This window comes from Primulina eburnea, chromosome 1, assembly GCF_022965805.1.
Source record: "Primulina eburnea isolate SZY01 chromosome 1, ASM2296580v1, whole genome shotgun sequence".
NCBI lineage: Eukaryota > Viridiplantae > Streptophyta > Magnoliopsida > Lamiales > Gesneriaceae > Primulina > Primulina eburnea.
The window spans coordinates 19,555,588-19,583,150 of NC_133101.1; the positions used below are offsets into that span (position 1 = coordinate 19,555,588).

The window sequence follows — 27,563 nt, forward strand, 5'->3', positions numbered from 1 at the left end:
ATTGTGTGCCCCACAATCAAAACCTACGGGAAAGAGTCCTGCTTCTGGCCGTTACTGAAACAGATTAAGCATTTACCAATTATTGATATTTTCCTATGGATGAAGGAGAATCTTAGTAAACCAGAATTTGAGATGTTTGCGATGCGAACTTGGGCAACCTGGTCTGAATGATTGAGCTTGACCCACAAGAAAAAGGGACGCTCAGATGGCGTTAGTGCAGATTGGAGTGAGATTCTATTACATGACTTCCAACATGCTAGACTAGCTCTATCCTCTACCAGGGAACCTAACAAGTATAATTCACCTAAGGTATGGGTTGCTTCACCAGAAGACAAACTCAAATTGGATGTAGATGCCGCTTATAATGAAGACTCCAATAATTGGATGGGTGATCAGAAACCACGAGGGACAACCAGTCCTAACATTTGGAAGGAAAATTGATAAACCCCAGTCTATTACGTGTGCTGAACTACTCGTTATTGAAGGTGGTTTAATATAATTGTTGTGATTTATACTTTAAATTTTATATTTTGTTCATAATCTAAAACAATTTGTTCTACAATATCATATATATATTCCAGATTTTCAATGTTTTGTACCGAATTTTATCCGAAAAAATAATTTTTACTTTAAGTATGAATCAAATTGACTCATCTCAATAATATATATCCATGAAACTCTTCACAAGAGACATATTCTTATTTTATAGACAAAAACTTGTGTGAGACGGTCTCACAGGTCGTATTTTGTGAGACAGATCTCTATTTGGGTCATCCATTAAAAATTATTACTTTTTAAGCTAAGAGTACTATTTTTTATTGTGAATATGGGTAGGGTTGATCCGTCTCACAGATTAAGATCCGTGAGACGATCTCACATAAGACCTACTCTATTTTATATGCACATTAATGAAAATTTAATAAATATATACTACAAATATATGACCATATCATTTACGTGCATAGATTTTTTAAATTATTAATTATTTTAAAAAAGTTAGTTAGATATCCCATATTTTTATAAAATTCTTAATTAATATTAATAAAAAATGTAGATAAGGATAGATATATATCATGATAAATTTCAAAGTGTGTGAAAGTGATAATATTGAATATGATAATTATAACTGGATTGTAAATTTAAATTTTTCTTAAATATATAAAAGGTATTTTTTATGTTAATTACAGGATAGAAGTTTAATATTCAACCTAGTGAAATAGTTGGAACTTATCGTTAATGAAATTCATAGTTGGTTTGAATATTACAAATCGAACACGAATTCTATTTTGAGTCATATGTGTCCCGACTCGATTAATTTTAATCTCGAATTCGAATATGTAAATATATTTGTGCGCAAAACTAATTAATTTTGGTGTGAAAGTCTATTTTTTAGTAAAAATATAATCCGTGTTTATAATCCTATATCATGTTTAATAAAAAAAAAAACTTTATTATCGTAATAACTGAAATAAAATTATCTTAATCTTAATCAAATTTAACTGCAAGATTTGTGGCAATCCCATTTAAGTTTGATCACTATATCACTCTCAACACACACAAAAAATGATCATCATAAAATATCATTAACTTAAAAGTAACTAAAAATATCATATTTAAATTATTATTCTAATTAATTATTAGAAGTTTTTATAAAAATCATCTCTAAAGTTTTTAATTTCTATAGATTTTTACAAAAAAAAATAGTTAACATCAAAACATTTTAACATAAATCGGTGACGGATTACGTGTGTAATGAAATTTTAAATATCATGATTTATACATGCATAATAATTTTTTAAAAAATATTCGATTTGATTATGATAATATTACAGTCAATTGTATGAATACCTTGATGTAGTTAACCAAATGTAGTGCAACTTCTTGACCTATTTAATACAATCTGGAAAATATAAGAAAAGTATTTGTAGGAACATTCTTGAAAGTTCACCGAAAGACAACCACATGAAATTGAAATACCTAAATCGAGAGAATTTCACACACCATCAGTTTTTATAATAAAAACAAATATTACAGTGTAAAATGATATGAGAAAAACACGCTCTGCACCAAAAATTTGGTTGTTGAGATGTGATTGATTGGTCATTGTTGCACAATTTTGAGATTTTGTTTTTTCCAGTATGTTTTGAATGAATCTTGATACATCCAATGAACCTTCAAATAAAAAATTAAAAGCAGAAAAATGACCAAATTGAGAGATCTTTAAGAAAACATGGCCTTAAACCATTCTTTCTTTTTCATAGCATTAGGGGGTGTATTCAATCTTGGAAATTTAATTACTTTCATTGACTTTTGTAGAGTTTAAAAGTCTAGAGGTATTGGACATAGACTTTTATAAACTCTATAAAAGTTTAGTGATATTCAAATTAGATTTTTCTAGGGCAAAAACTTGTGTGAGACGGTCTCACGGGTCATATTCTGTGAGACGGATCTTTATTTGGGTCATCTATGAAAAAGTATGACTTTTTATGCTAAGAGTATTACTTTTTATTGTGAATATGGGTCGGGTTGACCCGTCTCACATGAGGCCTACTCTTTTTCTAGAGTCTTAAAAAGTCCAGTGGTATTCAACATTGACTTTTAAAAACTCTATAAAAGTCTATAGGTATTCAAATTTTCAATAGACTTTTAAAAATTCATGGAATTCATTAACATACAAACATTAAAGCATAAGGTACAACTATTTTCATCTTTCTTTTTTAAACTTTTTTCATTTTTTGGCTGATTGTTCATTTAATAATTTTTTATTTTAGTATCATAACAAATTTTGAATTCTAGAATTGATTTTGTGATTTTAATTTATTATTTATATAAATTAATGTAATGTTCAATAATAATAAAAGATGATCCAAAAAAATGTTGTTTAATTATTAATAATTGAATAACCTTGCAACTATCGTGATTTATTAAATTTTTTTTAGCATTTTCAATTGATATGTAAGCTATGATATTTTTATACAATTATATCAACACAATGCTAAATAATATTATTTTCACATGTATATTATAAATTCAAAAACAAGGTACAGATTAATCAATTGATGTATTTTAAAAAATTTACAAACATTAATACAAACCCACATATATACACATGTATGGATTAAATAATTTAATTTTTAAATAAGTAAATTTATTTATTAATATAAATATTGAAAAAATATTTTAAACTGAATATGTTATATATGTCAATTAATTATTGGTTCAAAAAAGTTAATAAAAAAATAATATGTTATAATTAAGTACAAAATTTATAAAATTTTATAAAATAATTTTTCCACAAAAGTCTATAAAAATCTTGCAAAAAAGTCTACATGAATCCACATAAATCTGTTTATAAATCTGTGAGATTCTGTAAAAGTCAATAAAAATCTATCAAATCCATAAAAGTCTATCATTTAAAAAAGTAATTAAAAGTTATCAAAACTCTGAATTGAATACACCCCACTTAGTTTCATTTTTCATTAGTTAGTTAGTATAGTTAGTCAGGAGGTTAATTCATTAACCCACATAACTGTATTTATCATGTATATAAATCCTCAATGTACAGATCAGAGTGAATTATTGAGGAGAAAGAAACTTTTCACATACTTCATTATTTCGTGTTTCTTAGTTCTAACATGGCATCAGATCGATGAAGAATTGTGTGTTCTCTCGAGTCTGATCGCACAGATCAATTCTCGATCGTTGTTCGATTTCCAATCCCCTAAGATACAATACTCAGATCGACGATGGATAATGGCCGAAAGAATGAGTGAAAAAGTTTGTGAAATGGCCGAAAGAATGAGTGAACAAAAGAGTAAGGTGGCTATAGAAAGAAAAAAAGATGAAAAAGAAAAAGAAGCCAAGAAAAAACAAAAGAAAAATAAATCGATGGCCCAAAAATGAGTTTGATATATACTTGTTTTTTGTATAAACCTCTTCAAGTACCTTTGTACAAAGATATTTATTCTCATTATGATGATATAGTCTGGTCAATCCGAACATTGTTAGTTCTTCTTTGAAAGATTTTGGAGACGTCATGATGAGGAGGCAAGCAAGTGTTGATGTTGGGAGAATGCCATGTGTTGTTGACCCATATGAATTCAGAAGCAATCGAGATGAGGTAATGTTAATTGCCAACAAAACGACCATGATGCATGACTTGCTTCCTTATCATAATTCTGTGTTGTTCTGTTTTCAAGAGTTTAGAGACATAGTTACCAATGTGATAGTTAAGGGACATGATTTAAGTTTTACTATCGTGTCTAATCTTTACGGATGTGAGGCCCGTTAGAAGTTGTATGCGGTAAGCTTGATTGTTGGTAATCTTGATTTGTCACGAGTTTTAAAATGGATAAGACTTAGTTGTAGCAATGAAGTATATTCATTAGCTTTGAATTCTTGTGACGTGATAAAATATTGCATGGATGGTACGAGTGGCATGTCCAAGTTTCATGATTATTATTTGTTTTGTGAAGCGCCCCAACAGAGGAAAATCCTCGCCCCAGCACGCAGGCACGCCCTAACGGAGCAAAATCACCGCCCCAACGCGTCAGGCATGTCACAACAAATGAAAATCATCGCCCTAGCATGCCGCAGTGCATCATTAAACATGGAAACCCTAGATTATGATTTTTGTTGTATTTTTCATAAAAACACATTGTAAAAACATAATTGAGAATAATTTAAGATTATTGAATGAATTATTGAAAATTTTCTCTATTTTCAAATCTTGGCTTTGTATATATCTTTGTGTGTTCTCAAATCAAAGTTTCATAACTTCATGGCTTTTGTCAATTGTTTATCATTCAGATTATCAAAGACGAGTTCTTTAAATTATTGAATGAATTATTGAGAATTTTCTCTCTTTTCAAAGCTTTTGTATACATCTTTGTGTATTCCTCAAATCAAACTTATCAAAGTTTCATAACTTTATGGCTTTTGTCAATTGTTCTTCATTCGATTGTCAGACGAGATCTTTGAATAAAGGCTTGAGATCGATTGTTATCCTTGTGTTATTTATTAACGACTCACGTAATTCAGGGGTGAATATACGTTATTTGTTTCAAAGATTAAATATCATGGGTTAAAGAAATCATGTTGTTCATAAAATCGAGGGTGTGACTGGGTCTAGTTCGTGTTTGCCCTTCTTGGTTAACCGATTTCGCATCAATGGTGCCCAACAACAACAACAGTATCCCCTCAGTATGAAATACTGATATTAGGATTATGGTATGAAATAGTTCAACACTAACAACAATATACCTAAATCATGCATAAACATATATAACATGAATTATGCAATGCATGAAAACATGGCTTAATAACACATCAGAAATAGGATCCAATAAACGGTACGATAACAACATGAGTAATGCACGAGCAACAACACACAAGAGAGCTACATCGTCATGCTGCTAAACTATCCTATCAAGTATGCGAGATATGCCTTGTTGTGTCTAATAAACACCCACGACTTGACTTCCATACAGCTGATAACGATACAACAGGAAGGAATAATGACGAACAATGTATGATGTCAATATTCCAAATGTGTATTATAAAAAAATGCATAAATAAATAGACAATCATAATTTCGGTATCAGGGATAACTCAGCTCGAAAGCCTCCGATTGATTTTGAAATAACCACATATACTATGACTACAATATAACAAGAAGAACGAGTAAGAAGAATAATAATGGCTCTACATGAATACCATTATATCATATCCTATATTAAATGTCATACAATATATCAAATAATTGAATACGAAATAATCAATGCATTTAACAACTCATATAACTCTACATAATCACATTAACAACTATAACAATATTTGGGCCTGAGTTTAACTTTTAAAAAGAGGCATCTGAATCATAATGCGTGTTCATATTTTTTTTAGTTCCATAGCAATTTTTCGAATTAAACCAATACGTTAAAGACAATATAAAAAACTAAATGAATAAAAATATCAAACATATCCAAAATGATCACTAAAAAACAACCCGCCTAACGGTTTTAGAGCTAAAAATACTAATCAAGTCTGTACAATCAAGTTGTTCAGTAATTTCTTTCTCAATCGATAACATAGACAATCCATTCAATCTTTCTTGTGACATGGTTGATCGGAGAAAAGTTTTGATGAGCTTTAACTTTGAGAAATTTCGCTCTGCACTTGCTACTGTGGCCGGGACAGTCAACAAGATTTTATAAGCAATATGAGCATTTGGGAAACACCCATCCATTTTCTTCAAGTAATTCACTACATCAATGGCCGATTTTGCTTCTCTTGGTAATGAGCACCTCAAGAATGTCAACTCCGAAAATAGATCATCCCTATTAATATCAGAACAACTCTTATGAGTCAAAGAATTTTCAAGATTCTTGCAAGACTTCAACAAGGTTTCATCGTCTGTACATTGTAACCTCTCTAGATTGAACAAAAAACCAAATGTTTCTTCATATTTTTGAAACTGTTCAAATCGAGCTTTCATAGAAGAACGAGCTTGATCGATTATAAAGAGAAAGTAGTTAATTCAAAAAGATTCAGCAGCTGACTGTATCATTTTTTCACTGTTACTTTCACCAAATTGTTTCTTTCTTCGAATAACACGTTTATCTCGAAATACAGCTTCAATGCCCATCTCATATGCCATTTCTTTAGCTTCAACCATGGCCTTATCGTAACCATCTTCTCTAAATTCTTCAAGAAATAAAACAATTCCTTGTAAAAATTTGATAGCAACATCAATATCCATATTTTCAGATTGAAGAAATTTGCTCACAGGGTTGATAGCATGCAACAACTTGTACCAAATTACCACACCAAGCAAGAATTCAAATTTCTCAAGTTCATATAACGCTAAGGACTCAGCTTCACTCTTCGTTTTGGGATCTTCACTATCATTTGCCAAGTCATACAAAGCATCTTTTATTTGTGCAATTTGCTCCTTTATAGGTTTAATACTCTCAACATGACTTTCCCATCGTGTTTGTGACAATGGCTTAACTGTCAAACCCTTCGTGTGATCTTTGAAAATCTTCCACCGCTTGGAAGAAGAGGAGAACAATGTATAGATCCGTTGTATTACTCCAAAAAATGACATAGCCTTAGGACAACAATTTGCCATATCACACAAAGCTAAATTGAGACTATGACAACCACAGGAGTATAAAAAGCTCTGGGATTCATTTCAAGTAACCTTTTTTGTACACCTTTATGCCTACCTTTCATATTAGATCCATTATCATATCCTTGACCTCTAATATCATCAATATCAAGCTCAAGATTGACTAAAGCATTTTTAAGATGCATAAAAAGCCCAAGTCCCGAAGTATCATCAACATCTAAAAATTGCACCCAATATTCTTCTACTTTTGTGAAACTTTTTGAATCATTTAAACATCGTATGACAATGGACATTTGCTCTTTGTGACTGATATCAGGAGTACAATCTAATATGATTGAAAAATATTTTGCTTGTCTTACCTTTGCAAGTATTGTTTTTCTTACCTCGCTTGCCAACATCTGTATCAACTCATTTTGAATTATGCAACCAAGATATGTAGTATAAGTCTCATAGTCTTTAATCCGTCGGAGGTGCTCTTTCATTACTGGATCAAACTCTGCAATCATTTCAATCATTTGTAGAAACAAACCATTGTTTTCAACATAAAGTTTTTCACAACTTCCTCGAAATGCTAAGTTATTTTTCGCCAATCGTTGAACAACTGTGATTATCCTCTGTAACACTTGTTTCCAATGCTCTCTTTCTTATTAATTTGTTCTTGTACTCCAGCATCAATCACTTTATTTGTCGTCAATCTTCTTTCCAATTCAAGCCAATTCGTCATACACTCCATATGCTCCATACTCGCTTCATGATTTGCAAGACATCGATTCAAATTATGCCAATCATTGTATCCTTCATTAGCTAACTGACCATATCTAGTCTTGGTTACTTGCTTCTTGAATAACTTATAGCAAAAACAAAAAATCTTGTTACAAGAAACTGAATATAATAGCCATCTTCTATCACTTTTCTCCCCGTTTGGCAAAATTCTCTTATAATGTGACACATTGAAATGCCTGTTAGCGCTATCTTTAGGAAACACATTTATGACAGCTCTATTCGGACCTCTTTCTACTAAAAAGTTTCTAACTTTTTGATCAATGTTGTCCCACTTTGCCGGATCATCAGACCAAGTTTCCTGATTCAAGTTCTCATATTGAACAAACTCTTCATCTTTCTCATGATCATTGAATACATCCACATCGACAGACTCAAGGACTTTTTAGTATCAATCTCATTCTCATCCAATTCATTATCTTGTTCTCTGCTAATTGAATTATCAACCGTGTCTTCAACCTCTGCAACTATGTTTTGGTTTGAAACAAAGTACTTGTTGATATCTATAGCTTGACTTTGAATTATTTCTTCAATCTTTAGCTTTATTTTTCTTTTTTGAGACCCAGACATGTACTTAGGAGGCATGATTAACCTAAGAATTCAAATAAATAATTCAATGAACAACATGAGCAGATCTATGTTTAAAGACAGTAGTGAATATTTTTGTTTTGATGAGTAAACTAATCAGCTAGTTATTAAATCATATCAGATCAAGATTTTATCTATTTAATTGACATTCAATTATTCAACACTTTCTGCATTGTCCAAAGACATAATAGCAGCTCTGCCTGGGTACCACATACGATCGAGCCACTCCAAAGTTTCTGCACGGAACCAGTTTGTGACTGCAGCCCACCACACGTCGTTCTCCTATCTGCCACCCCTTTCACATTTGGAATCTAGGGCACCACAACAATTTTTTATAGCCTTATGCATTTTCTCCACACCCTCGATCATCATCATGCCAAGCAACAAACTTAGGGAAGAAATAAGATTAATGAAACTTACTTATTGAATCTCTGAAGAGATCTTTGCTTGAATTTTTTGAAGGCACTAGGAAGATGGAGAAGACGAAGGACGCCGCTGTTTCTCTCTTTCTCGCCGAGTCTGGGATAAGCAATTTTACAAGTTTTTATTTGATATTTTATTATTTTTTATATTTTAATATTTATAAATTAAAAAAAAAAACAGTTTTTTCCTTTTATATATAATAATTTTTTTTAAAAATTTTGGGCCCCAAAAACAATTGGGCCTGAGTCATTGGACTCTCATGACTCTGAATAAGCACGACCCTGGTTATAAATTACACAAAAACTCACTTGAGACGGTCTCACATATCAATTTTGTGAAACAGATATTCTATATGGGTCATTCACGAAAAAATATTACTTTTTATGTCATATATAGTAATTGTAATGTAAATATGAACATGATTTATTCGTCTCACGAATAAAAATTCGTGAGACCGTCTTATGAAAGACCTACTCTATAAATTATGAAAAAGTAGTTGATAAAAATTCCAAAATAGAATATCAAATAATCTGCTTTTAATAATAGGGGCTAACCGAATTTATTATTTAAAATCTTATATTTCATATTTTTCCTACAATTTCTTCATTTATCAAATGTACTATTTCAAAATTCATCAATCACACAATCTCAGATGTAATTTTTTGCATCAACTGTCATTTTTTGTATTATAATGGCAAACGTATTGTTCAAGTCGTAACTAGAATATTTGTATATCCAAAACGAGGGGGGAATATTGAGAGGACCTGGACGTATGTGCGTGTCATGTTCAAATTTCGTGCTGGAAGACGCACAACCAAATCCATGTTTCGGATTGGCCCATCTTATGTGGTCCGAAATCAGAGTCCGTCGCTTTCGAAGCTGACTCCCAAACTCCCATTTATGATCACCTCTCGCCTCGCGGAGGAGGGAGCTTCACACTTTACAAAACCAAGACAAGAAACCAGCCATTGTGGAGAAACTGGAACAAGAATGAGTACAGCTGCTTCTGCGGCTTTGACATCTTCAATCTTCGGCGGTAATCATCCCTGCAGCCATAAATTGAATTGGAGAGACCTGAATTCAAGCCCGCCGGAGGTGAAAGTATGCCAGAGGTCGTTTTTAACAAGGGCCGCCTCTTCAGTTGACAAGCAGAAGAAGAGCCCCCCGCAGAAGAAGAAGAAGAGCAAGAGGAAAGAGGTGCAGGAAGAGGGGAAGTTGCCGCAAGAAAGTGGAGAGATTCAGGAAGTTTTACCTCCTGCTAGTACTGCTACTTCTTCGGGTTCGTCTATCGAGAATAGGATCGAGGAGGTGAGTCCGATAGGTCTGGGGCGGCGGTCGAGGCAGATATTCGACGAGGTGTGGCGGAAGTTTTCTGGGCTGGGGCAGATTTCGAGGACCACTCGGACTGATGATGATGAGGCGGTGCTTTTGTTGAGGGAGGGTGGACCCATGTGTGAATTCGCTATTCCTGGTGCGCAGAACACCACCGTGCTGGTCGTCGGCGCCACCAGCCGCGTTGGCCGCATTGTGGTTCGTAAACTAATGCTCAGGGGTTACACTGTCAAGGTATCTTCTTTATTTCCATTGCTTGTTATCTGGTGAACTTGCATTTTGTTGTTTCAAACTAAATAGTTCACTTTAGGAAGACGAATAATTTATCTTTATTTGTTATTGTGCAGTTTGTGTTTATCAGCTATAGTAACTTAATATTTCAAGCTTTAGTTTGGATGCGTATTCGATTAGAGTGCTTTTGTGTGATGAAAATTGGCTCGTGCTTTTGCATATGATTGGCATTACCAAAGGATTTATGACCTCTTTGCTTCTGTTTTGGGCAATTTATTTATGCATCCACTGCGCACGAATTAGTGAAAAGAGTTAATTTTTCTTGAATAATGTGGCAAGAGACACATAATGGTTCGAGTCTTCAAGAGTTGGTTCTTCATGAATAATGTGGCAAAAACACCTCATGGTTAAATGACCACCATGTCATTTATGAAATACACACTCTTACCTTTTTCAGTGGCCTTCTAAATATCTTTCAGACATGGTAAAAATAGGGTTCGACTTGTGAATGGATTTGGATCTTTAATCGTGAACAGGCTTTGGTCAGGAATGATGATAAAGAAGTGGTGGAAATGCTTCCAACTGCTGTGGAGGTAGTGAAAGGGGATGTTGGTGAGCCTTCAACTCTCAAAACTGCTGTTGAGGGATGCAACAAGGTTATTTATTGTGCCACAGCTCGATCCTCTATCACCGGGGATCTTAATAGGGTCGATCATCTCGGAGTTTATAATATCACCAAAGCATTTCAGGTTTGATATCCTTTTTTATATGAACATATCTTGTACTGCAAAAGATGACTCCTGAGTTGCCATCTGAATGCTGTTAAGGTTCACATCCATAACTTAAAGGAAACTTTTTATCGTTGTCCAAAATAATGAGTCCTTGCAAGTTTCAAATCACACCTTTTTTGCCCAAAGGTTTGTTTTGAATGTGGAGGTATCTCAAAAAACACTAAACTGGGAAAGTCAAAACGGGATATTTTATTTGACTTCAATGAATTTTCCATCACCGTACAAAATTGTGTTAGCATGATTCTTGATAGTGATCAAATAATATACTTAAAATTCGCTTTAATGTTATTAAAATTATGATTTAACACTGCTATGATTTTATTGTTATGAAAGATTTGGTATCAGATTTTATTTCAAGCAGTGTTTTGAATGGCGGTCGAGGCGGTCAGCGGCCTTCGACCGCACCATCTATGCATGAGGCGGGTGTTTTAGGCGGCCCAAGCTGTACGGCGTTGGGGAGGCGGGTCAAGGCGACGAGCAGCCGGACGAGGCGGACAATCAAGATTTTTAAGTTGTAGTCAACAATTTTAAAAATTTAGTCAACAATTTTAAAAATCTAGTCAAAGTCAACTAATTTTAAATATCAAAACCCTAGCACAACTCACTTTCTTTATTTTATTTTTGGTTTTCACTGTCAACTCTCAACCACCACACACAGTCTGCCGCCCGCCGCCGCCGCCGCCGCCGCTAGCAGTCAGAATATTTAGGTTAGGCCTTGCATATTTATTAATTTATCATACTTTTTTTTTTTTTATAATATTTCAGATTTTGTGATTTCAAAAATCAATTTTTTTTCCTATTATTAATTTATTATTGATTTATTGTTAAAGATTAATGGCGGAAAAAGATAAACAACCAGAGTTGGAATTTAAGCCAAAGTCTAATGATATTGTTTGGGAATATGGGATGTTGTATAATAAAGAGAAAAAAGATTGGATCACATGCAAGTTGTGGGTATTGTAGGACAAGTTGAAGCATGTCTTAAAGCATTTTATGAAGACAAAAAAAGAGTGAGAGACTATCTTGAAAATAGCAAGAATAAAAAGCGTCAAAAGGTGGAAGAACTAAAAGAAGAAAGGGCGGAGGTAAACATATGTGTTGATGAAGAGGATGGTGATTGTCAAGTGGTGGGAGATAATTCAAAAAAATGCCAAAGAACCTCGGGCCTATTGATAAGTGGACATCCGCAATCGATCCAACAAAGGCAAGACAACAAAACATAAATGATGTCTTGAAGTTAAGGTTTACAAATGATGTGCATGAGTATGTTGCTAGATGGATATACGAAACGGGGATTCCTTGGACCTCTTGTGCGATTCATACAATCAACCTCATGCTTGAAGCAATTGGAAAACTACTCAAGTTTAGCGGAATACTTGAGAAAGCAAAGGCCTTGACTATATCCATCTATGCACATCATAGAACTTTGGCTGTTATTAGGAAATATACTAAGAAGAGTGATATTGTGAGGCCCGGGGTGCTAGATTTGCTTCTTCATTTTTGACTTTGGAAAGTCTCAAAGACGAGAAAGATCAATTGAGACTCATGTTTACATCCGATGAATGGAGCAAAACAAAGTTAAGGAGTAGTGTGAAGGGAAAAGCGGCGAAAGCGACGATAACAAGTATATCTTTTTGGAATGGTGTTTCTTTGGCTTTGAATGTTTTCACCCCTTTAGTGAAAGTTTTACGTCTTGTTGACGGTGATAAGAAGCCCTCAATGGCCTTCTTAATGGGTGATCTTAAACAAGCCAAAGAAGGCATTAAAAAGTCTTTCAAAAAAGAGGAAAATGCCATCCCTATTTTGAAGATTATTGATGAGAAGTCTTAAGGGTAGACTTGATAGTCCTTTGCATTATGCCGCTTACTTATTGAATCCGTTTTTTTACTTCAAAGTTTCAAGCATACCAAATGACACCAATATCATGAATGAGTTTTTGAATTGTGTTGAGATAATTCTTGGCATTGACGAGGACATTGGTTAAGTATAAGAGTAAATCTGGAAACTTTGGAAGAAAAATGGCGGTCGCAGCATATGAGAAAGTGGATGTGTACCATGACTTTGACCCGGATAAATCTTTTTCCTTTATTTTTATTCATGCCAGTACATGTATTTTTTTGGCAAAAACTTATGTGAGACGGTCTCACGGGTATTATTTGTGAGACGGATCTCTTATTTGGGTCACCCATAAAAGAGTATTACTTTTGCTAAGAGTACTATTTTTTATTGTGAATATGGATATTGTTGACCCGTCTCACAGATTATGATCCGTGAGACGGTCTCACATGAGAATCACTCTATTTTTTTACCCAACTTTGGTTTAATTATTTTTTTTCCTCTTTGTTTTTTAAGTTGGATGGTGGTCCAATTATGGTGGTGACATTCCAAACTTACAAAAAATGGCAATGAGATTTCTCTCTTTGACAAGTAGTTCATCGGAATGTGAAAGAAATTGGAGTCAATTTGAAGGGGTAAATCTTGAGAACTAATTCATAAATTATGTTATCTATCATTTTTTTTATTAATAACAATGGTTTTAAATTTTTAAATACACACTAAGAAGAGGAATAGACTTGAGACATCAAGATTGAATGATATTGTATATGTCAAATTCAATGCCAAGCTTATGAAGAAGAAAAGTAAAAGAGAAATGGGTGGAGATTTGCTTCTATCCTCTCAAGCTAGTGAAGCTCAAGGTTGGTTTGTTGATGATGGTGATTAAGATGAAGTTGAGCCGGGTTCAGGACTTACTTGGAGAATGGTAGCGGAGGCCTCGGGAGCGGATGAAGTGCTACATCCAAGGAGGAGTGCAAGGAACATCCCATTAGAGAACTTGACGAAGATTTACATACATTGGAGAAGGAGAATGAAGAAGATGTAGATTTTGAGTCCGATGATGAGAGGAGATCATGGATGTAGTAGATGGTGTATATGTAGATGATTTGAAAGATTAGTTATGTTTAGTCTACTACTTGTTCTAATGATGGATAATTGATTGAAACTTTGAAATTTAAACTTACTTTTTTGGTAAAATTATTTATATTACTTTGTTAGCATAATAACATTAATATGATGATGAATTTTTATTAATTGCACATTATCTAGATGATATTATATTGTATGAAGTTTCTTTGTGTTTAAACATTATTTAATTGCACATTCTACATAAAAAATAATGACTATTTTTTATTATATTGCATTATTATCTATGATTATCTATAAAAAATTACTTAAAAAAATTCAACCGTGGCTAGGCGGCCGAGTCAGTAGGCGGTCACCAGGGCCGGCCCTTTCCAAGGGCAAACTGGGCCCATGCCCAGGGCCCCATTTTGATGGGGGCCCCAAATTTTTTTAATATATATATATATATATATATATATATATATATATATATATAATAGTATTGGGACCCAAATAATTACTTTAATTATATTATATATATAATAAGACCTAAATATGATAAAAAAATTATAACAGCAGCATTTTCAATACTCAAATCGTAAGACTCAATTTTCGATTTAGGCGGATGAAGCTATACGATTTGACCAATCTCTAACCTCCATTCCAATTGTCTTCTATCATCTCAATTTTGTCTCAGTACTCATCGTTGCTCCTCGTCATCCCTTAGTAAATTTTTTATCGTCGAAGATTAGAGGTATGAATTTTCAAAATCTAATTTTGAAATTTGGGACTTTTGTTGAATTTGATTTTGAATTGCTAAATTAACTGGTGTTAAATTAAATTAGCACATGCATTTTGAATTTTTATAGTTCATTGTGAATTTTTTTGGATAATTTTATAATTATGAATGCGAAGGATAATTCTTTATAGTTCAATTATTTTTTTGTGGTTGTTCTTGGTGTAGTATCACTTGAAGAAATATGATGCCTAGAAAATACCCATCTGGAAGTTCAAAAAGGAAAAAAAAACAAACAGAAAAGAAGATGACCCAATCAATGAAAGGCTCTATGGATAAGTTTGTTTTGAAAGAAACGAGTATAGTTCAAGAAAATTTGATTGTTGATGTCGATAATCTGCGCGCACAATAAAATCATTCTGACGAACAAATAGAAGAGATGTATGTTGCAAACATTATGGGTATTGAGGAAAATGAAAACATAGATCATTCTCTGAATATATTTGATCCAAGAGTTTGGAATAGCCTTGATACAAAAATGAGGGATTTACTCGTTGAAAAAGGCCCCATTAGAGAGGTTAATTTTGAATACCCACATGATGAACTTGGTAGACATTTTTCCTCAGAGCATTATAATAGAGTGCTTCCAAACAAAACAAGTCATGAAAGAAAATGGCTAGTTTATTCAAAGGAGTTAGATAAAGTATTTTGTTTCTGCTGTAAGCTTTTCAAAACACTTCCATCACGAAGTCAATTAGCAGAAGACGGATCTCGAGATTGGAAGCATCTAAGTGAGAAGCTTAGAGAACACGAAAAATGTCGTGAACATCTTGCTAATTTGAGATCGATGGTGGAGTTACAAGTGAGGTTGAGGAAAAATGAAACAATTGACAAAGAATTGCAAGAACAGATTAAAAATGAAACACACCGTTGGAGAGGGGTTTTGACAAGAATTATAGCAGTGGTAAAATGTTTAGCTAAAAATATTTTGTCATTTCGTGGAGAAAATGAAAATATGGAGGATAGTTCAAAGGGTAATTTCCTGGGCTTGATTGAGATGATTGCCGAGTTTGATCCTATAATGCAAGAACATCTTCGGCTCATTAAAGGAAAAGAAATTCATCATCATTACCTCAGTCATAAAATTCAAAATGAGTTGATAACGAATATGTAATTAAAAGTGAAAAATGTTGTCATTGAAAAGGTTAAGAAAGCAAAGTATTATTCAGTGATACTTGATTGTACTCCTGATGCAAGCCACAAGGAACAAATGACTTTAATATTACGGTGTGTTGCTATTCAATTTTTTTAATATACATTTGAATTTCGAATCAATACAAGAGGAACCATATTATAAGTTTCGCCCAGGGCCTCTTTTTTCTTAGGACCGCCCCTGGCGGTCAGCGCCATTTACAACCTTGATTTCAAGGTATTTCACCTTTATAAAGGAGTAATGATATTACTAAGAAAGATTAATAGAGTTTTCGCCATTTCGGTGTTGTGTCATGAATGTAAATATTTGTGTCTGGGCCACGTAAATTCTGTGTTGGGTTCTATCAACTCGTCACCGTATTCTTGCTATTTAAAATTTAACAATTCCATTCACAATGTTCTTTGATTTGGTAAGTTACGGTTGCACAATCCGAAAAATTCCACGGTTAAAGCTTGGTTCTTTATCGCTGCTGAATTGTAGGATTACAACAATAAACTTGCACAACTGCGGGCTGGAAAAAGCAGCAAAAGCAAGCTGTTAATTTCGAAATTCAAGTCTGAGGATGCATTAGATGGCTGGGAAATTCGTCAAGGCACTTATTTTCAGGATGTTATTGCGGCCAAATATGATGGAGGAATGGATGCTAAATTCGAGTTCACTGAAGAGGGAGCTGCTGTTTTTTCTGGTAAAACATAGTTCACACAAGCTGAGAAGTCTTGTCTAGCTAGTCTATAACTGCAAAATACCATGTAAATTCACATTTTCTATGCTTTAACTGATGTTTTGCACTCGTTTTGTGTTTAAAAGGATACGTTTTCACTAGAGGGGGCTATATTGAACTGTCCAAGAAACTTTCGCTTCCTTTGGGATGTACTCTTGACAGGTATACAATAGATTAAGCCAATTCCTATTTTCGGTAATATGGTTCAGGTTTATGATTAGCTTCTCAGATTCCATGCATATTTCATTTGGTGTAGCACTCTGACTGCATAAGCAAGAGCCCACTTTGGTCACATGGATGGAAGAGAAACTCTCACATTTTTTTAAAAAATTTCTCTTTAACTATTTAAAGTGTATTGCAGTCAAATTACAGGGATTTTGACATATTGATTTTGGGATGTTGATTCTTTTTATTCCAAAATCCGTTCAACTTCCAATTGATGAATCAATTTGTTTGTTGTTGTCGCATAGGTACGAGGGTATAGTATTCTCAGTTGGTGGGAATGGAAGATCGTACGCTATAATCCTTGAAGCTGGCCCTCTGGCTGACATGTCACAAAGCAAATTGTACTTTGCCAGAATTAGCACAAAAGTTGGCTTTTGCAGGGTAAGCTTAAGTCACAAAGCTGAAAATAATATAAGCTTTAACTTTCCATAAATCAGCTTAAGTTTTCGTTTATAAAGTCGAATTATTGACAAGTTATTTCTTCTTTTTAGGTAAGAGTGCCATTTTCATCTTTCAGACCGGTGAATCCAGAAGATCCAACGCTGGATCCATTCCTTGTGCATACTTTGACCATTCGTTTTGAGCCAAGACGGCAGGTTTGCTCAAAGTGTTGTCTTTTCTCTTCTCATTGCTATTTATGTTTGTTTGACCTTTGCTGAAACATGAGATGATAAGTATATATACCTTCACTTTTTACTGGGATAATAACTCTGATTGAAATGCTAAATTGCAGAAACCTGTTGATGGACCTGTTGGGGGGAAGCAAGACTTGAGAAGTTTCCAGTTGATTCTTGAATACATCAAAGCTTTGCCCGTAAGCACCAGTCTATATTCTTTTAAACTATTTTGTTGAATTTAAATTGTACTTATTCCATGCACAGGATATACAGATTTGATATTCTTGTTTAAAACGTTGCCTATCATATCCCGTTCTGATATTCGAGTGTATTTCTGATCGTGGCAGACTGGACAAGAAACAGATTTTATCTTAGTTTCATGTACAGGATCAGGAATTGAGCCCAACAGAAGAGAGCAGGTTCTGAAAGCAAAGAAGGTCTCTATCTTCACGCTTTTCTCTATTCACACTGAACATTTACTATTGCCACTGAGTTTCCTCGTGATCAAAATTTTATAGGCCGGTGAAGATTTGCTCAGAAGATCGGGACTTGGGTACACAATTATTCGTCCTGGTCCCTTGATGGTAAAGTTATGGACCCAAAAACTCTCTTTATTCATTTGTCCACTGCTCCTTAAAATATGCGTTCCTCGGTCTTCGTTTGCATTGACAAGACATCATTTTTGCAGGAAGAACCTGGTGGGCAACGGGCTCTGATTTTTGACCAAGGGAATCGTATATCACAGGTACAAAACTTGCAGTCTATTTGTGGTTGTTTTTATAGTTGTTGGACATTTTGGTTTGCTTATACTTGGAAAAATTGCCCAGGGAATAAGCTGTGCGGACGTGGCTGCTATCTGCGTAAAAGCATTGCATGACTCAACAGCAAGAAACAAGAGCTTTGATGTGAGTATCGTTCAATTCTTTCATTATATTCCATGGTCCGTATGCAGTGATGGAGCCAAGTTTTCATTTCTACCCAGGTTAAAAATGTCTAAACAAAGGTTGAGCTAATATAGATAAATAGAGTCCTCGAGCTATCGGAAAATTCGACAAAATTTTATATATAAAAAATAGGGAAAACCAAAGCCACCTAGTTTACTGTCCAGGCGAAGCAACACATGGCTTTTCCCATGTCCGTATGAAGTTTTCTATATATCTATTTCCTTGATTTATATAAGCAAATGCAGCTAAAGCATTTGTTTGACTGTGCAGGTTTGTTACGAGTATGTAGCGGAGCCTGGGAAGGACCTTTATGAACTGGTAAGAACCGAGTCTCGACGCAAGCTGCTGGAGCTCAATTTTAATGGCAATCAATCTTGTCACTTGAAACTGACATAATAACCATTTACTATACTGAAAGACAACTTGAGTTTTGTCAAAATTGAGCTTGAGTTGGACCAAACCATTCACAAGCTTCTGACTAATAAGTCGACTAGCTTGCACCATAATGGGCAACACGGTTTTATTAAATAATAGATGAAATTTAACAATGCCGAATGTTGTTTTTGACAGGTTGCTCATTTACCTGACAAAGCAAATAACTATCTAACACCAGCTCTCTCGGTTCTTGAGAAGAACACCACACACACACGCGCGCACACACACACACACACACACAGTGGCTCATTTTGAAAGGAAGGTACATGTTGTAAAGTAGTGTATATTTGTTTTTGTTGTTTCAGGAATTCCATAAATTTTTCATTGTGCTGTTACGTGAGCTATGTAAACCAAATCTCAATCATTTTGCGTTTTTATTTTTTTATATTCACAATAATTCACCCTTGCCTACTTTATTTCTTCCTACATTTTTGACTGTATATTCGTACTTTTCTATATACTAGAAAAATGCACGTGCGTTGCACGTGAGAACATAAACTGCTGGAGATATATACGAAATTTTGAACATATTTAATTGAATTAAAACATGGCTAATAGCATTTATCAATTGAAACAAACCAAGCAACAAAAATAAAAAATCATGACCATAGACGTTATATGAATTGGAGAAGTTATCTTATCCACTTGACACACTTTTCGATATGCTTCTTGGTTTATTTTGACAACTCAACAACTCTTTGTCGTAGTTTGTTATAATATGCATATAACCATTTTGGTATACTCAAAGTATCTGATCGTTTTTAACATCTATTATGTTATTTACAATCCTCATCTGAGATCTCACATGCTCGTACTTTGCTTCCTTATAACGGCATTTTTTCGGTTTTCTACATTGTTTTTATCTGATAATCTTATTTTTCCGATTATTTGTTTTGTTGTTAGATGATTTTTCAGTTTTTGACAATCATCAACCATAACTCTTAAGAAAACATGCTTTAAGTCGTGATAGATTTTCACTTGTGACTAATTGTATGCATAACATATATATTCTTCAACAACGTAATCAATGAATAGTGTTGCACATTCTTCAAACATTGTGATATTTGTGATATCATTTTTATATATTTAGCATCAATATTGTCAACATATAGCTATAAGGTTAATAAATTTTTAACAACTATTTCAGTATTTCTCAATCACTGTGATAAAAATACTTGAAAATCTCTTCAAATGACTATATCTTATAATTGTGTCCTCGTTTAATTTGACGCAATTCAGAAAAGTCATCTCGTTTGTCATTTTTTTTGAAAGATTTAGAACAATGATTGTGTGCATCATGTCATGAGGATGATATAGTTTCAATCTAATTTGTTGTGTCTCGAACGTAATATTATGTTATTCATTGAAACAAAACAAATTTTCTTCTATTGAGTTGACATTTTGTTTTATAATATTTTATATCTTATGGAACGACATACAAAACTAATAACTATATTTTAAAAACCTTGAGAAAAGACATGAATAACGTAATTAAGATATGCGTATGAATATCATTCAAATAAATGTCAAAGTATTTGTCTTATTCAATATCTCATCTAATAATACAACTGTTTATATTTCATAAGCACTTTATGATTGTCAAAATTAATTTTATGAAATTTTGTAAAATTCTATTTGAATTTCAATATTTGGCTAAGTGAATTTATTTGGCGAGGAGTTTTCTATTCTAGCATCGTATATCTTAAAAATTAATTGGTTAGACACTTTGACAAAAAAGAGAGACAAAAACAACCTTTAGCCACTTCGAAATATATCAAGATAATATTGGAGGAAATAAAGTGAAATGACTCAAATGTCTCAATAAAATGCACAAAATTGATTTATTGTGTCCACGACACTTTAGAATTATTCTCATACCATTATAAATAGAATGAGAATTATGCACATTTTGTTTTTCATGTATTTTTTTCTGACCGAATAATTTTTTTTTTTGAAAAACTATTTTATTTTTTTTAGAAATATTAACATTTTATATGACATCCATATGTCGCAAACCATGAAGTAGAACCATAATCACTATATAACACTTAACGTACACATACAATTCTTCAATTTATTCTTCATTGTGCTTCATTGAAATTTAAATCTGAATCATTCTTGATTTTAACATTTTGCTTTAAATACGATTTAATATATATGTTTATGTTTCATGTTGCTTAATTAGACATAATTTCAAATATCTATAAAAAATGTTCTTGAATTATATCATACAGAAATTAGGACATATTAATACGTAATATTATTTTTTATTTAACATGTCTTTTTTCATCCACTATATTTGTCTTAACATTTTTGTTCAAAGTTTGATGCATTTCGTAGACTATATGTATGAAGAACCAATAAATTATATATTTCACAGAAGCCATCTATTATTCTCTTCGTAGAACAGAATACTCAAAATACGTGGTTTTGATTGGTGTACTCTCATACTTATTTTCATATAAACAACAAGGCACATCATATAATATCAGAAAAATCAATTATCACCAACAATATTAACCAAAATGAATAAAAAATCATAACACAAACAAACTCGATAAGAGAAAAATGATAACTCAAAGTTTAAAATAATTTATTTAGTACAATAACACAGAAATGGAAGTATATACGAGTAACAAAAAGCACAAATCACTCTCAAATTAAATACTAACTCATATTATTCACAATTTGTATAAATATTCCAATATTCTTTTCAAATAAAGAGAAGACGCCTTATTAACGTCATTATTTCATAGATATTCCACATCTTTTTTTTTAAAAAAAACACACACAAAGGAAAAAATGGTGCATCGAAATCATCATGAAAAAATCCTTCAGTAAAATCATTAAGAAAAATAGTCGTAAAAATATAATATAAAGTCACACAATTTTTCTTAAACCAAAAAAAAATATTAGACCGTTGAGAAAATATATCTAGCAATAACAAAACATGCGTTAATTGGTGATATAATTAAAATTTAGAATCATGTATAATAATTGAATCACAAAATCGCATGCAAAAAATCTACTGGATATTATATCTTTTAACAATTTATCCATATTTGTCGTTCACAAGAGGACTCCTAAACGTATCGAATTTTTTTAGTCCACCTATTATTTTCACAATAAATATTACTACAAAAATAATATAAGCAAGCACATAAAAACTCAAATTCAAATATTTTCTATCAATCTAAATACAAAATTTTTGAATAGAGAATACAATAATGTCGTAAAAAATTTTAAATATTGATTTATAGACAGGATTCTGGTAAACATTTGCCTCAATAAATAAAAAAATATTATCTCTTGATATTATGATACATAAGGTAAAAATAAAAAAATATTTCGGCATTTTAATATTTTTTAAGTCACTTCAAACTAAGTAATCTAAGCAAACAGAAAACATACATTATGTGTTTAAAAAATAACAAAATATCTCAACAATAAAAAATTGAAAAATAACCATTTTCGTGGGACATGTGGTTTTGTTTTCTGTTTTTTTTTCGGCAATTAAACAAATCACATAAGCAATCCAAACACAACATGATCAATACAAATGACATATAACAATAAAACGTGTTAACGCTAGGGTAAAAAACTCCTCTCATTGCAAGAACACAAAATGATCAAATGGATCATATTATTTAATAATATTTATTTAGCTGCATGTATAAAAAAATGACTAAATAGCTTAAAAACAGTGTTTGAAATCACTTACATTAAATAATTATTCTCAATCACATATCTCTATGGACACATAAAGAGTCTGAAAATATATTTATTCTAAATGGGAGAAATAAGTTTTATATGACTTTAATATTTAATAATAATTTATTTTCATTCAATCCGACTCACCTTCCTTCGTCTTCCCATTATTACCAATCATTAATATGGTATAGATTTTCCATGTAAACTAACATAGAAATAATTTAAAGAACCTCATTACTATGAAAAATTATAAACAAACAAAATTATAAAATAGTAACTTAAAAATAAAAGTCATATATTTATAATATTTATTTATTATTTATTATTTATAATAGTAAATATGTTAGTAATTTTAGAAATTTTTTTAAATGTATAACATTATGATAAGGATTTTCCATGAGTTTGACGGAAATGTATAAAATTAATTAAATTAAATTTGAAAGTAAAATCAAGTCATATATTTATAATATTTATTTATAATAGTAATACATGTTAGTAATATTAACAATTTTTTAAATGTGTAACATTATGATAAGATTTTTCCATGAGTTTGACGGAAATGTATAAAATTAAGCAATTAAATTAAATTTAAAAGTAAAATCAAAATAATAATATATTAAATTAAATTTGAAAGTAAAATCTAAATAATAATTATCTTGTTTGAGTTAAGTACATTATTAATGATTATATTAAACCAACATAGAAAATGACTTAAAGAACCTCATGAACATGATAAATTGTAAAACAAATAAAATGGTAAAATAGCAAGCTCAAAATAATAATTATCTTGTTTGATTTTAGTACATTATCACCGACTATATTAAACCAACATAGAAAATGACTTAAAGAACCTCATTCAAATGATAAATTGTAAAACAAATAAAATGGCAAAATAGTAAGCTCACAATTTAAACTCATATATTTATAATAGTATTAGATTTTTTAAATATATAACATTATGATAAGGATTTTCCATGATTTTGACGAAAATGTATAAAATTAAGCAATTAAATTAAATTTAAAAGTAAAATCAAAATAATAATTAATTAAATTAAATTTGAAAGTAAAATCTAAATAATAATTATCTTATTTGAGTCAAGTACACTATCAATGACTATATTAAACCAACATAGAAAATGACTTAAAGAACCTCATTAATATGATAAATTGTAAAACAAATAAAATGGTAAAATAGTAAGTTCAAAATAATTATCTTATTTGAGTTAAGTACATTATCAATGACTATATTAAATCAACATAGAAAATGACTTAAAGAACTTCATTAAAATGATAAATTGTGAAACAAATAAAAGGGTAAGCTCACAATTCAAACTCGTATATTTATAATATTATTATAGTATTTGATATGAATAAAAGTGAGTGAAAGAGTCAATCTAATTACTGAGGAGGCAAAATGTAATTGGTCAACAGATTAATTAACTAATTAAAGAAGATTAATTAACTAATTAAAGAGGAGGAAGACAAAGTGTCACCCGGTACAATTTTATTGAGGAAATTAATGAGGACAATTGAGTAAAATCACAATTCAATTGGTATATTTATATAGATATAGATTAAATAAATTAATAATTAATGAGGACAATTGAGTAAAATCACAATTCAATTGGTATATTTATATAGATATAGAATAGATATAGATTAAATAAATTAATAATTAATGAGGACAATTGAGTAAAATCACAATTCAATTGGTATATTTATATAGATATAGATATAGAATAGATATAGATTAAATAAATTAATAATTAATGAGGACAATTGAGTAAAATCACAATTCAATTGGTATATTTATATAGATATAGATTAAAGAAGATTAATTAACTAATTAAAGAGGAGGAAGACAAAGTGTCACCCGGTACAATTTTATTGAGGAAATTAATGAGGACAATTGAGTAAAATCACAATTCAATTGGTATATTTATATAGATATTAAATAAATTAATAATTAATGAGGACAATTGAGTAAAATCACAATTCAATTGGTATATTTATATAGATATAGAATAGATATAGATTAAATAAATTAATAATTAATGAGGACAATTGAGTAAAATCACAATTCAATTGGTATATTTATATAGATATAGAATAGATATAGATTAAATAAATTAATAATTAATGAGGACAATTGAGTAAAATCACAATTCAATTGGTATATTTATATAAATATAGATATAGAATAGATATAGATTAAATAAATTAATAATTAATGAGAACAATTGAGTAAAATCACAATTCAATTGGTATATTTATATAGATATAGATAATAAATAAATTAATAATTAATAAGGACAATTGAGTAAAATCACAATTCAATTGGTATATTTATATAGATTATATAGATATAGATTAAATAAATTAATAATTAATGAGGACAATTGAGTAAAATCACAATTGGTATATTTATATAGATATAGAATAGATATAGATTAAATAAATTAATAATTAATGAGGACAATTGAGTAAAATCACAATTCAATTAGTATATTTATATAGAATATAGATAATAAATAAATTAATAATTAATAAGGACAATTGAGTAAAATCACAATTCAGATATTAAATAAATTAATAATTAATGAGGACAATTGAGTAAAATCACAATTCAATTGGTATATTTATATAGATTATATAGATATAGATTATATAGATATAGATTAAATAAATTAATAATTAATGAGGACAATTGAGTAAAATCACAATTCAATTGGTATATTTATATAGATATAGATAATAATAATGTGAGTCACGGATATGAAAGTTAATGAACACACGGAAAAAATTGGAAACAAGCACAACTGAACAAACAGTATATGGCTTTGTGGCAATCTGTATCACACAACGGAGGCCATGCACGTCACCAAGAAGCCATGCAAACTGAAGTGTAAGCTTGAAAGAAAGAAGCCTGGGACCTTGTTAAATCTGTGGTGAGGTCGTCAGGCGTGGGAGAGCTACTACTCCAGCCACGGGCATGTACATGTTGGGAAAAATTCATATGACCACAAAATTCATCATGTTAAATCATTAAAAATTTGACTGAAATTTATGCGGAAGCATACTTGAAGTTATAGTCACGCCTTAAGAACGAGTTTTGATCTTCCACATCTACATTCTCTTTTCTTTGAGAGAATTTTTTAGTTTTTCTTAAAAACTATTTTCTATAATGGAGGTAGAGAATAAGAAACGTGGTAAGACGCTGAAATTTCAGTTTTAGCTCATCAGAAAAACATAAATTACACTTATGTTTGTACACATTAAAGAATCACAATCTATTAGATACATTAAAGCTCAAAAACCCGAGACATTAATTGATAATTTTATTTTGGGCTTAACTTAACCAACAACGCATAACTATTCACATATAAGCTCATATAAATAAAATTTATCCAACAATATTCCACTTGGGATATATATGTAACCTTATAATTATGTTTGTGAAAATAACCTTATGAGTTAAAAAATATTGTCATTCCAAAATGTATCTATAACAATCCAATTTCATAAATCACATCAATCAAAGCAGTCTTCATTATACTCAAGGTAACTAAACTCATCAATGATCATATATGTCAACACAACTGAATGACATTGATCATGAAGTGGATGTGTATGAACATTTCATTCAGTGTTATCATAACATGTTTATTTCCAACTGGTCATCCTTAAACCTTATTGAGATCAAACTTTAAACCATAATCAAAGTGTGTCTTAACTTAAAATTTATTTATGCAGAAAATAAATTTACATAACTGTAACTTAAAATGTATACAATTGAAAGTATTTAAAATAACAAACTCTCACTAAAACTTAATTTTCTCAATTGACATAACACTCATACGAGCAATATGCTCATGAAACTGTTTGGACTGTAGTCCCTTAATGAGCGGATCCACAACCATAGAATTTGTACCGATATGGTCAATAGAAAACTTACCACTTTGATTTTTTTCTTTAATAACCAGGAACTTAATAATGTCAATATGTTTTGATTTCGTCGAGCTTCTATTGTAATTGGAATACATAACTGTTGATTTATTGTTACAATGTATTCTTAGTGGTCTTTCAATTTCATCAACAATTTGCAGTCTTATAAAAAATTTTTGCAGCCATATTCCATGATTGGATGCCTCTTAACATGCTACAAACTCAGATTTCATTGTAGAAGAGGCTATAAGAGACTGTTTTACACTCTTCCAAGAAATGACACCTCCAGCAAAAAGATAGATGTAACGTGACGTAGGTTTCATACTATCTAGGCATTCAGCAAAATCAGAGTTAGTCCATCCAATGATCTCAAGCTGATCCAACCTCCGATATATGAGCATGTAATCTTTTGTTCTATGTAGGTATAGTAAAACTCTTTTAATTGCTCTCCAATGTTCGACTCTTGGATTACTTAGATATGTTCCTAATATTCATGTCACGTACACAATATCTATATGCGTACAAACCTGAGCATACATTAGAATCCCTACTATAGATGCATAGGAAATCTTCTGCATTTTCTTCTCCTCAAAATCATTTTTGGGGGCATTGTTTGAGACTAAATTTGTTTCCCTTAGCTATAGGGATATCTGTTGGTTTACAGTCTTGAATCTCATATCGTTTGAGAACTTTCTCGATATAGAATTTCTCAGATAATCCAAGAATACCTCGAGAGCGATCCCGATGTATCTGGATACCTAGTACAAAATATGCATCACCAAGATCTTTCATTTCAAAATTCTCAGCTAGAAATCTTTTGGTGTCATGAAACAACTTTATA

General features: G+C 31.3%; 2 protein-coding genes across 2 annotated transcripts; one reads left to right on the top strand and one right to left on the bottom strand.

Moving 5' to 3' along the window:
- Positions 1-5,940: 5,940 nt before the first annotated feature.
- LOC140805427 (uncharacterized) lies at positions 5,941-8,494 on the bottom strand. Its single transcript, XM_073161699.1, is given in 5 exon segments — positions 5,941-6,504; positions 6,580-7,108; positions 7,162-7,766; positions 7,769-8,210; positions 8,357-8,494. Coding segments are annotated over 5 exon segments (2,226 nt in total). The 3' UTR covers positions 5,941-5,992.
- A 1,172-nt stretch (positions 8,495-9,666) lies between these two features.
- LOC140828944 (protein HIGH CHLOROPHYLL FLUORESCENCE PHENOTYPE 173, chloroplastic-like) lies at positions 9,667-19,445 on the top strand. The gene is made up of 13 exons (XM_073191829.1): positions 9,667-10,486; positions 11,020-11,232; positions 16,605-16,809; positions 16,932-17,007; positions 17,316-17,451; positions 17,562-17,666; positions 17,804-17,884; positions 18,035-18,124; positions 18,206-18,271; positions 18,376-18,432; positions 18,515-18,592; positions 18,902-18,949; positions 19,202-19,445. The coding sequence occupies exons 1-13, from the start codon at positions 9,704-9,706 to the stop codon at positions 19,319-19,321; spliced, it is 2,058 nt and encodes a 685-aa protein (XP_073047930.1). The 5' UTR covers positions 9,667-9,703; the 3' UTR covers positions 19,322-19,445.
- Positions 19,446-27,563: the final 8,118 nt, after the last annotated feature.

Bases quoted from the DNA above. Each gene is read 5' to 3' on its own strand.
- LOC140828944 (XM_073191829.1), top strand. From the start codon at position 9,704: ATGTTCAAATTTCGTGCTGGAAGACGCACAACCAAATCCATGTTTCGG. The intron at 17,452-17,561 runs GTAAGCTTAAGT...TCTTCTTTTTAG, and splicing joins CAAAAGTTGGCTTTTGCAGG to GTAAGAGTGCCATTTTCATC. The intron at 18,950-19,201 runs GTAAGAACCGAG...TGTTTTTGACAG, and splicing joins GGAAGGACCTTTATGAACTG to GTTGCTCATTTACCTGACAA.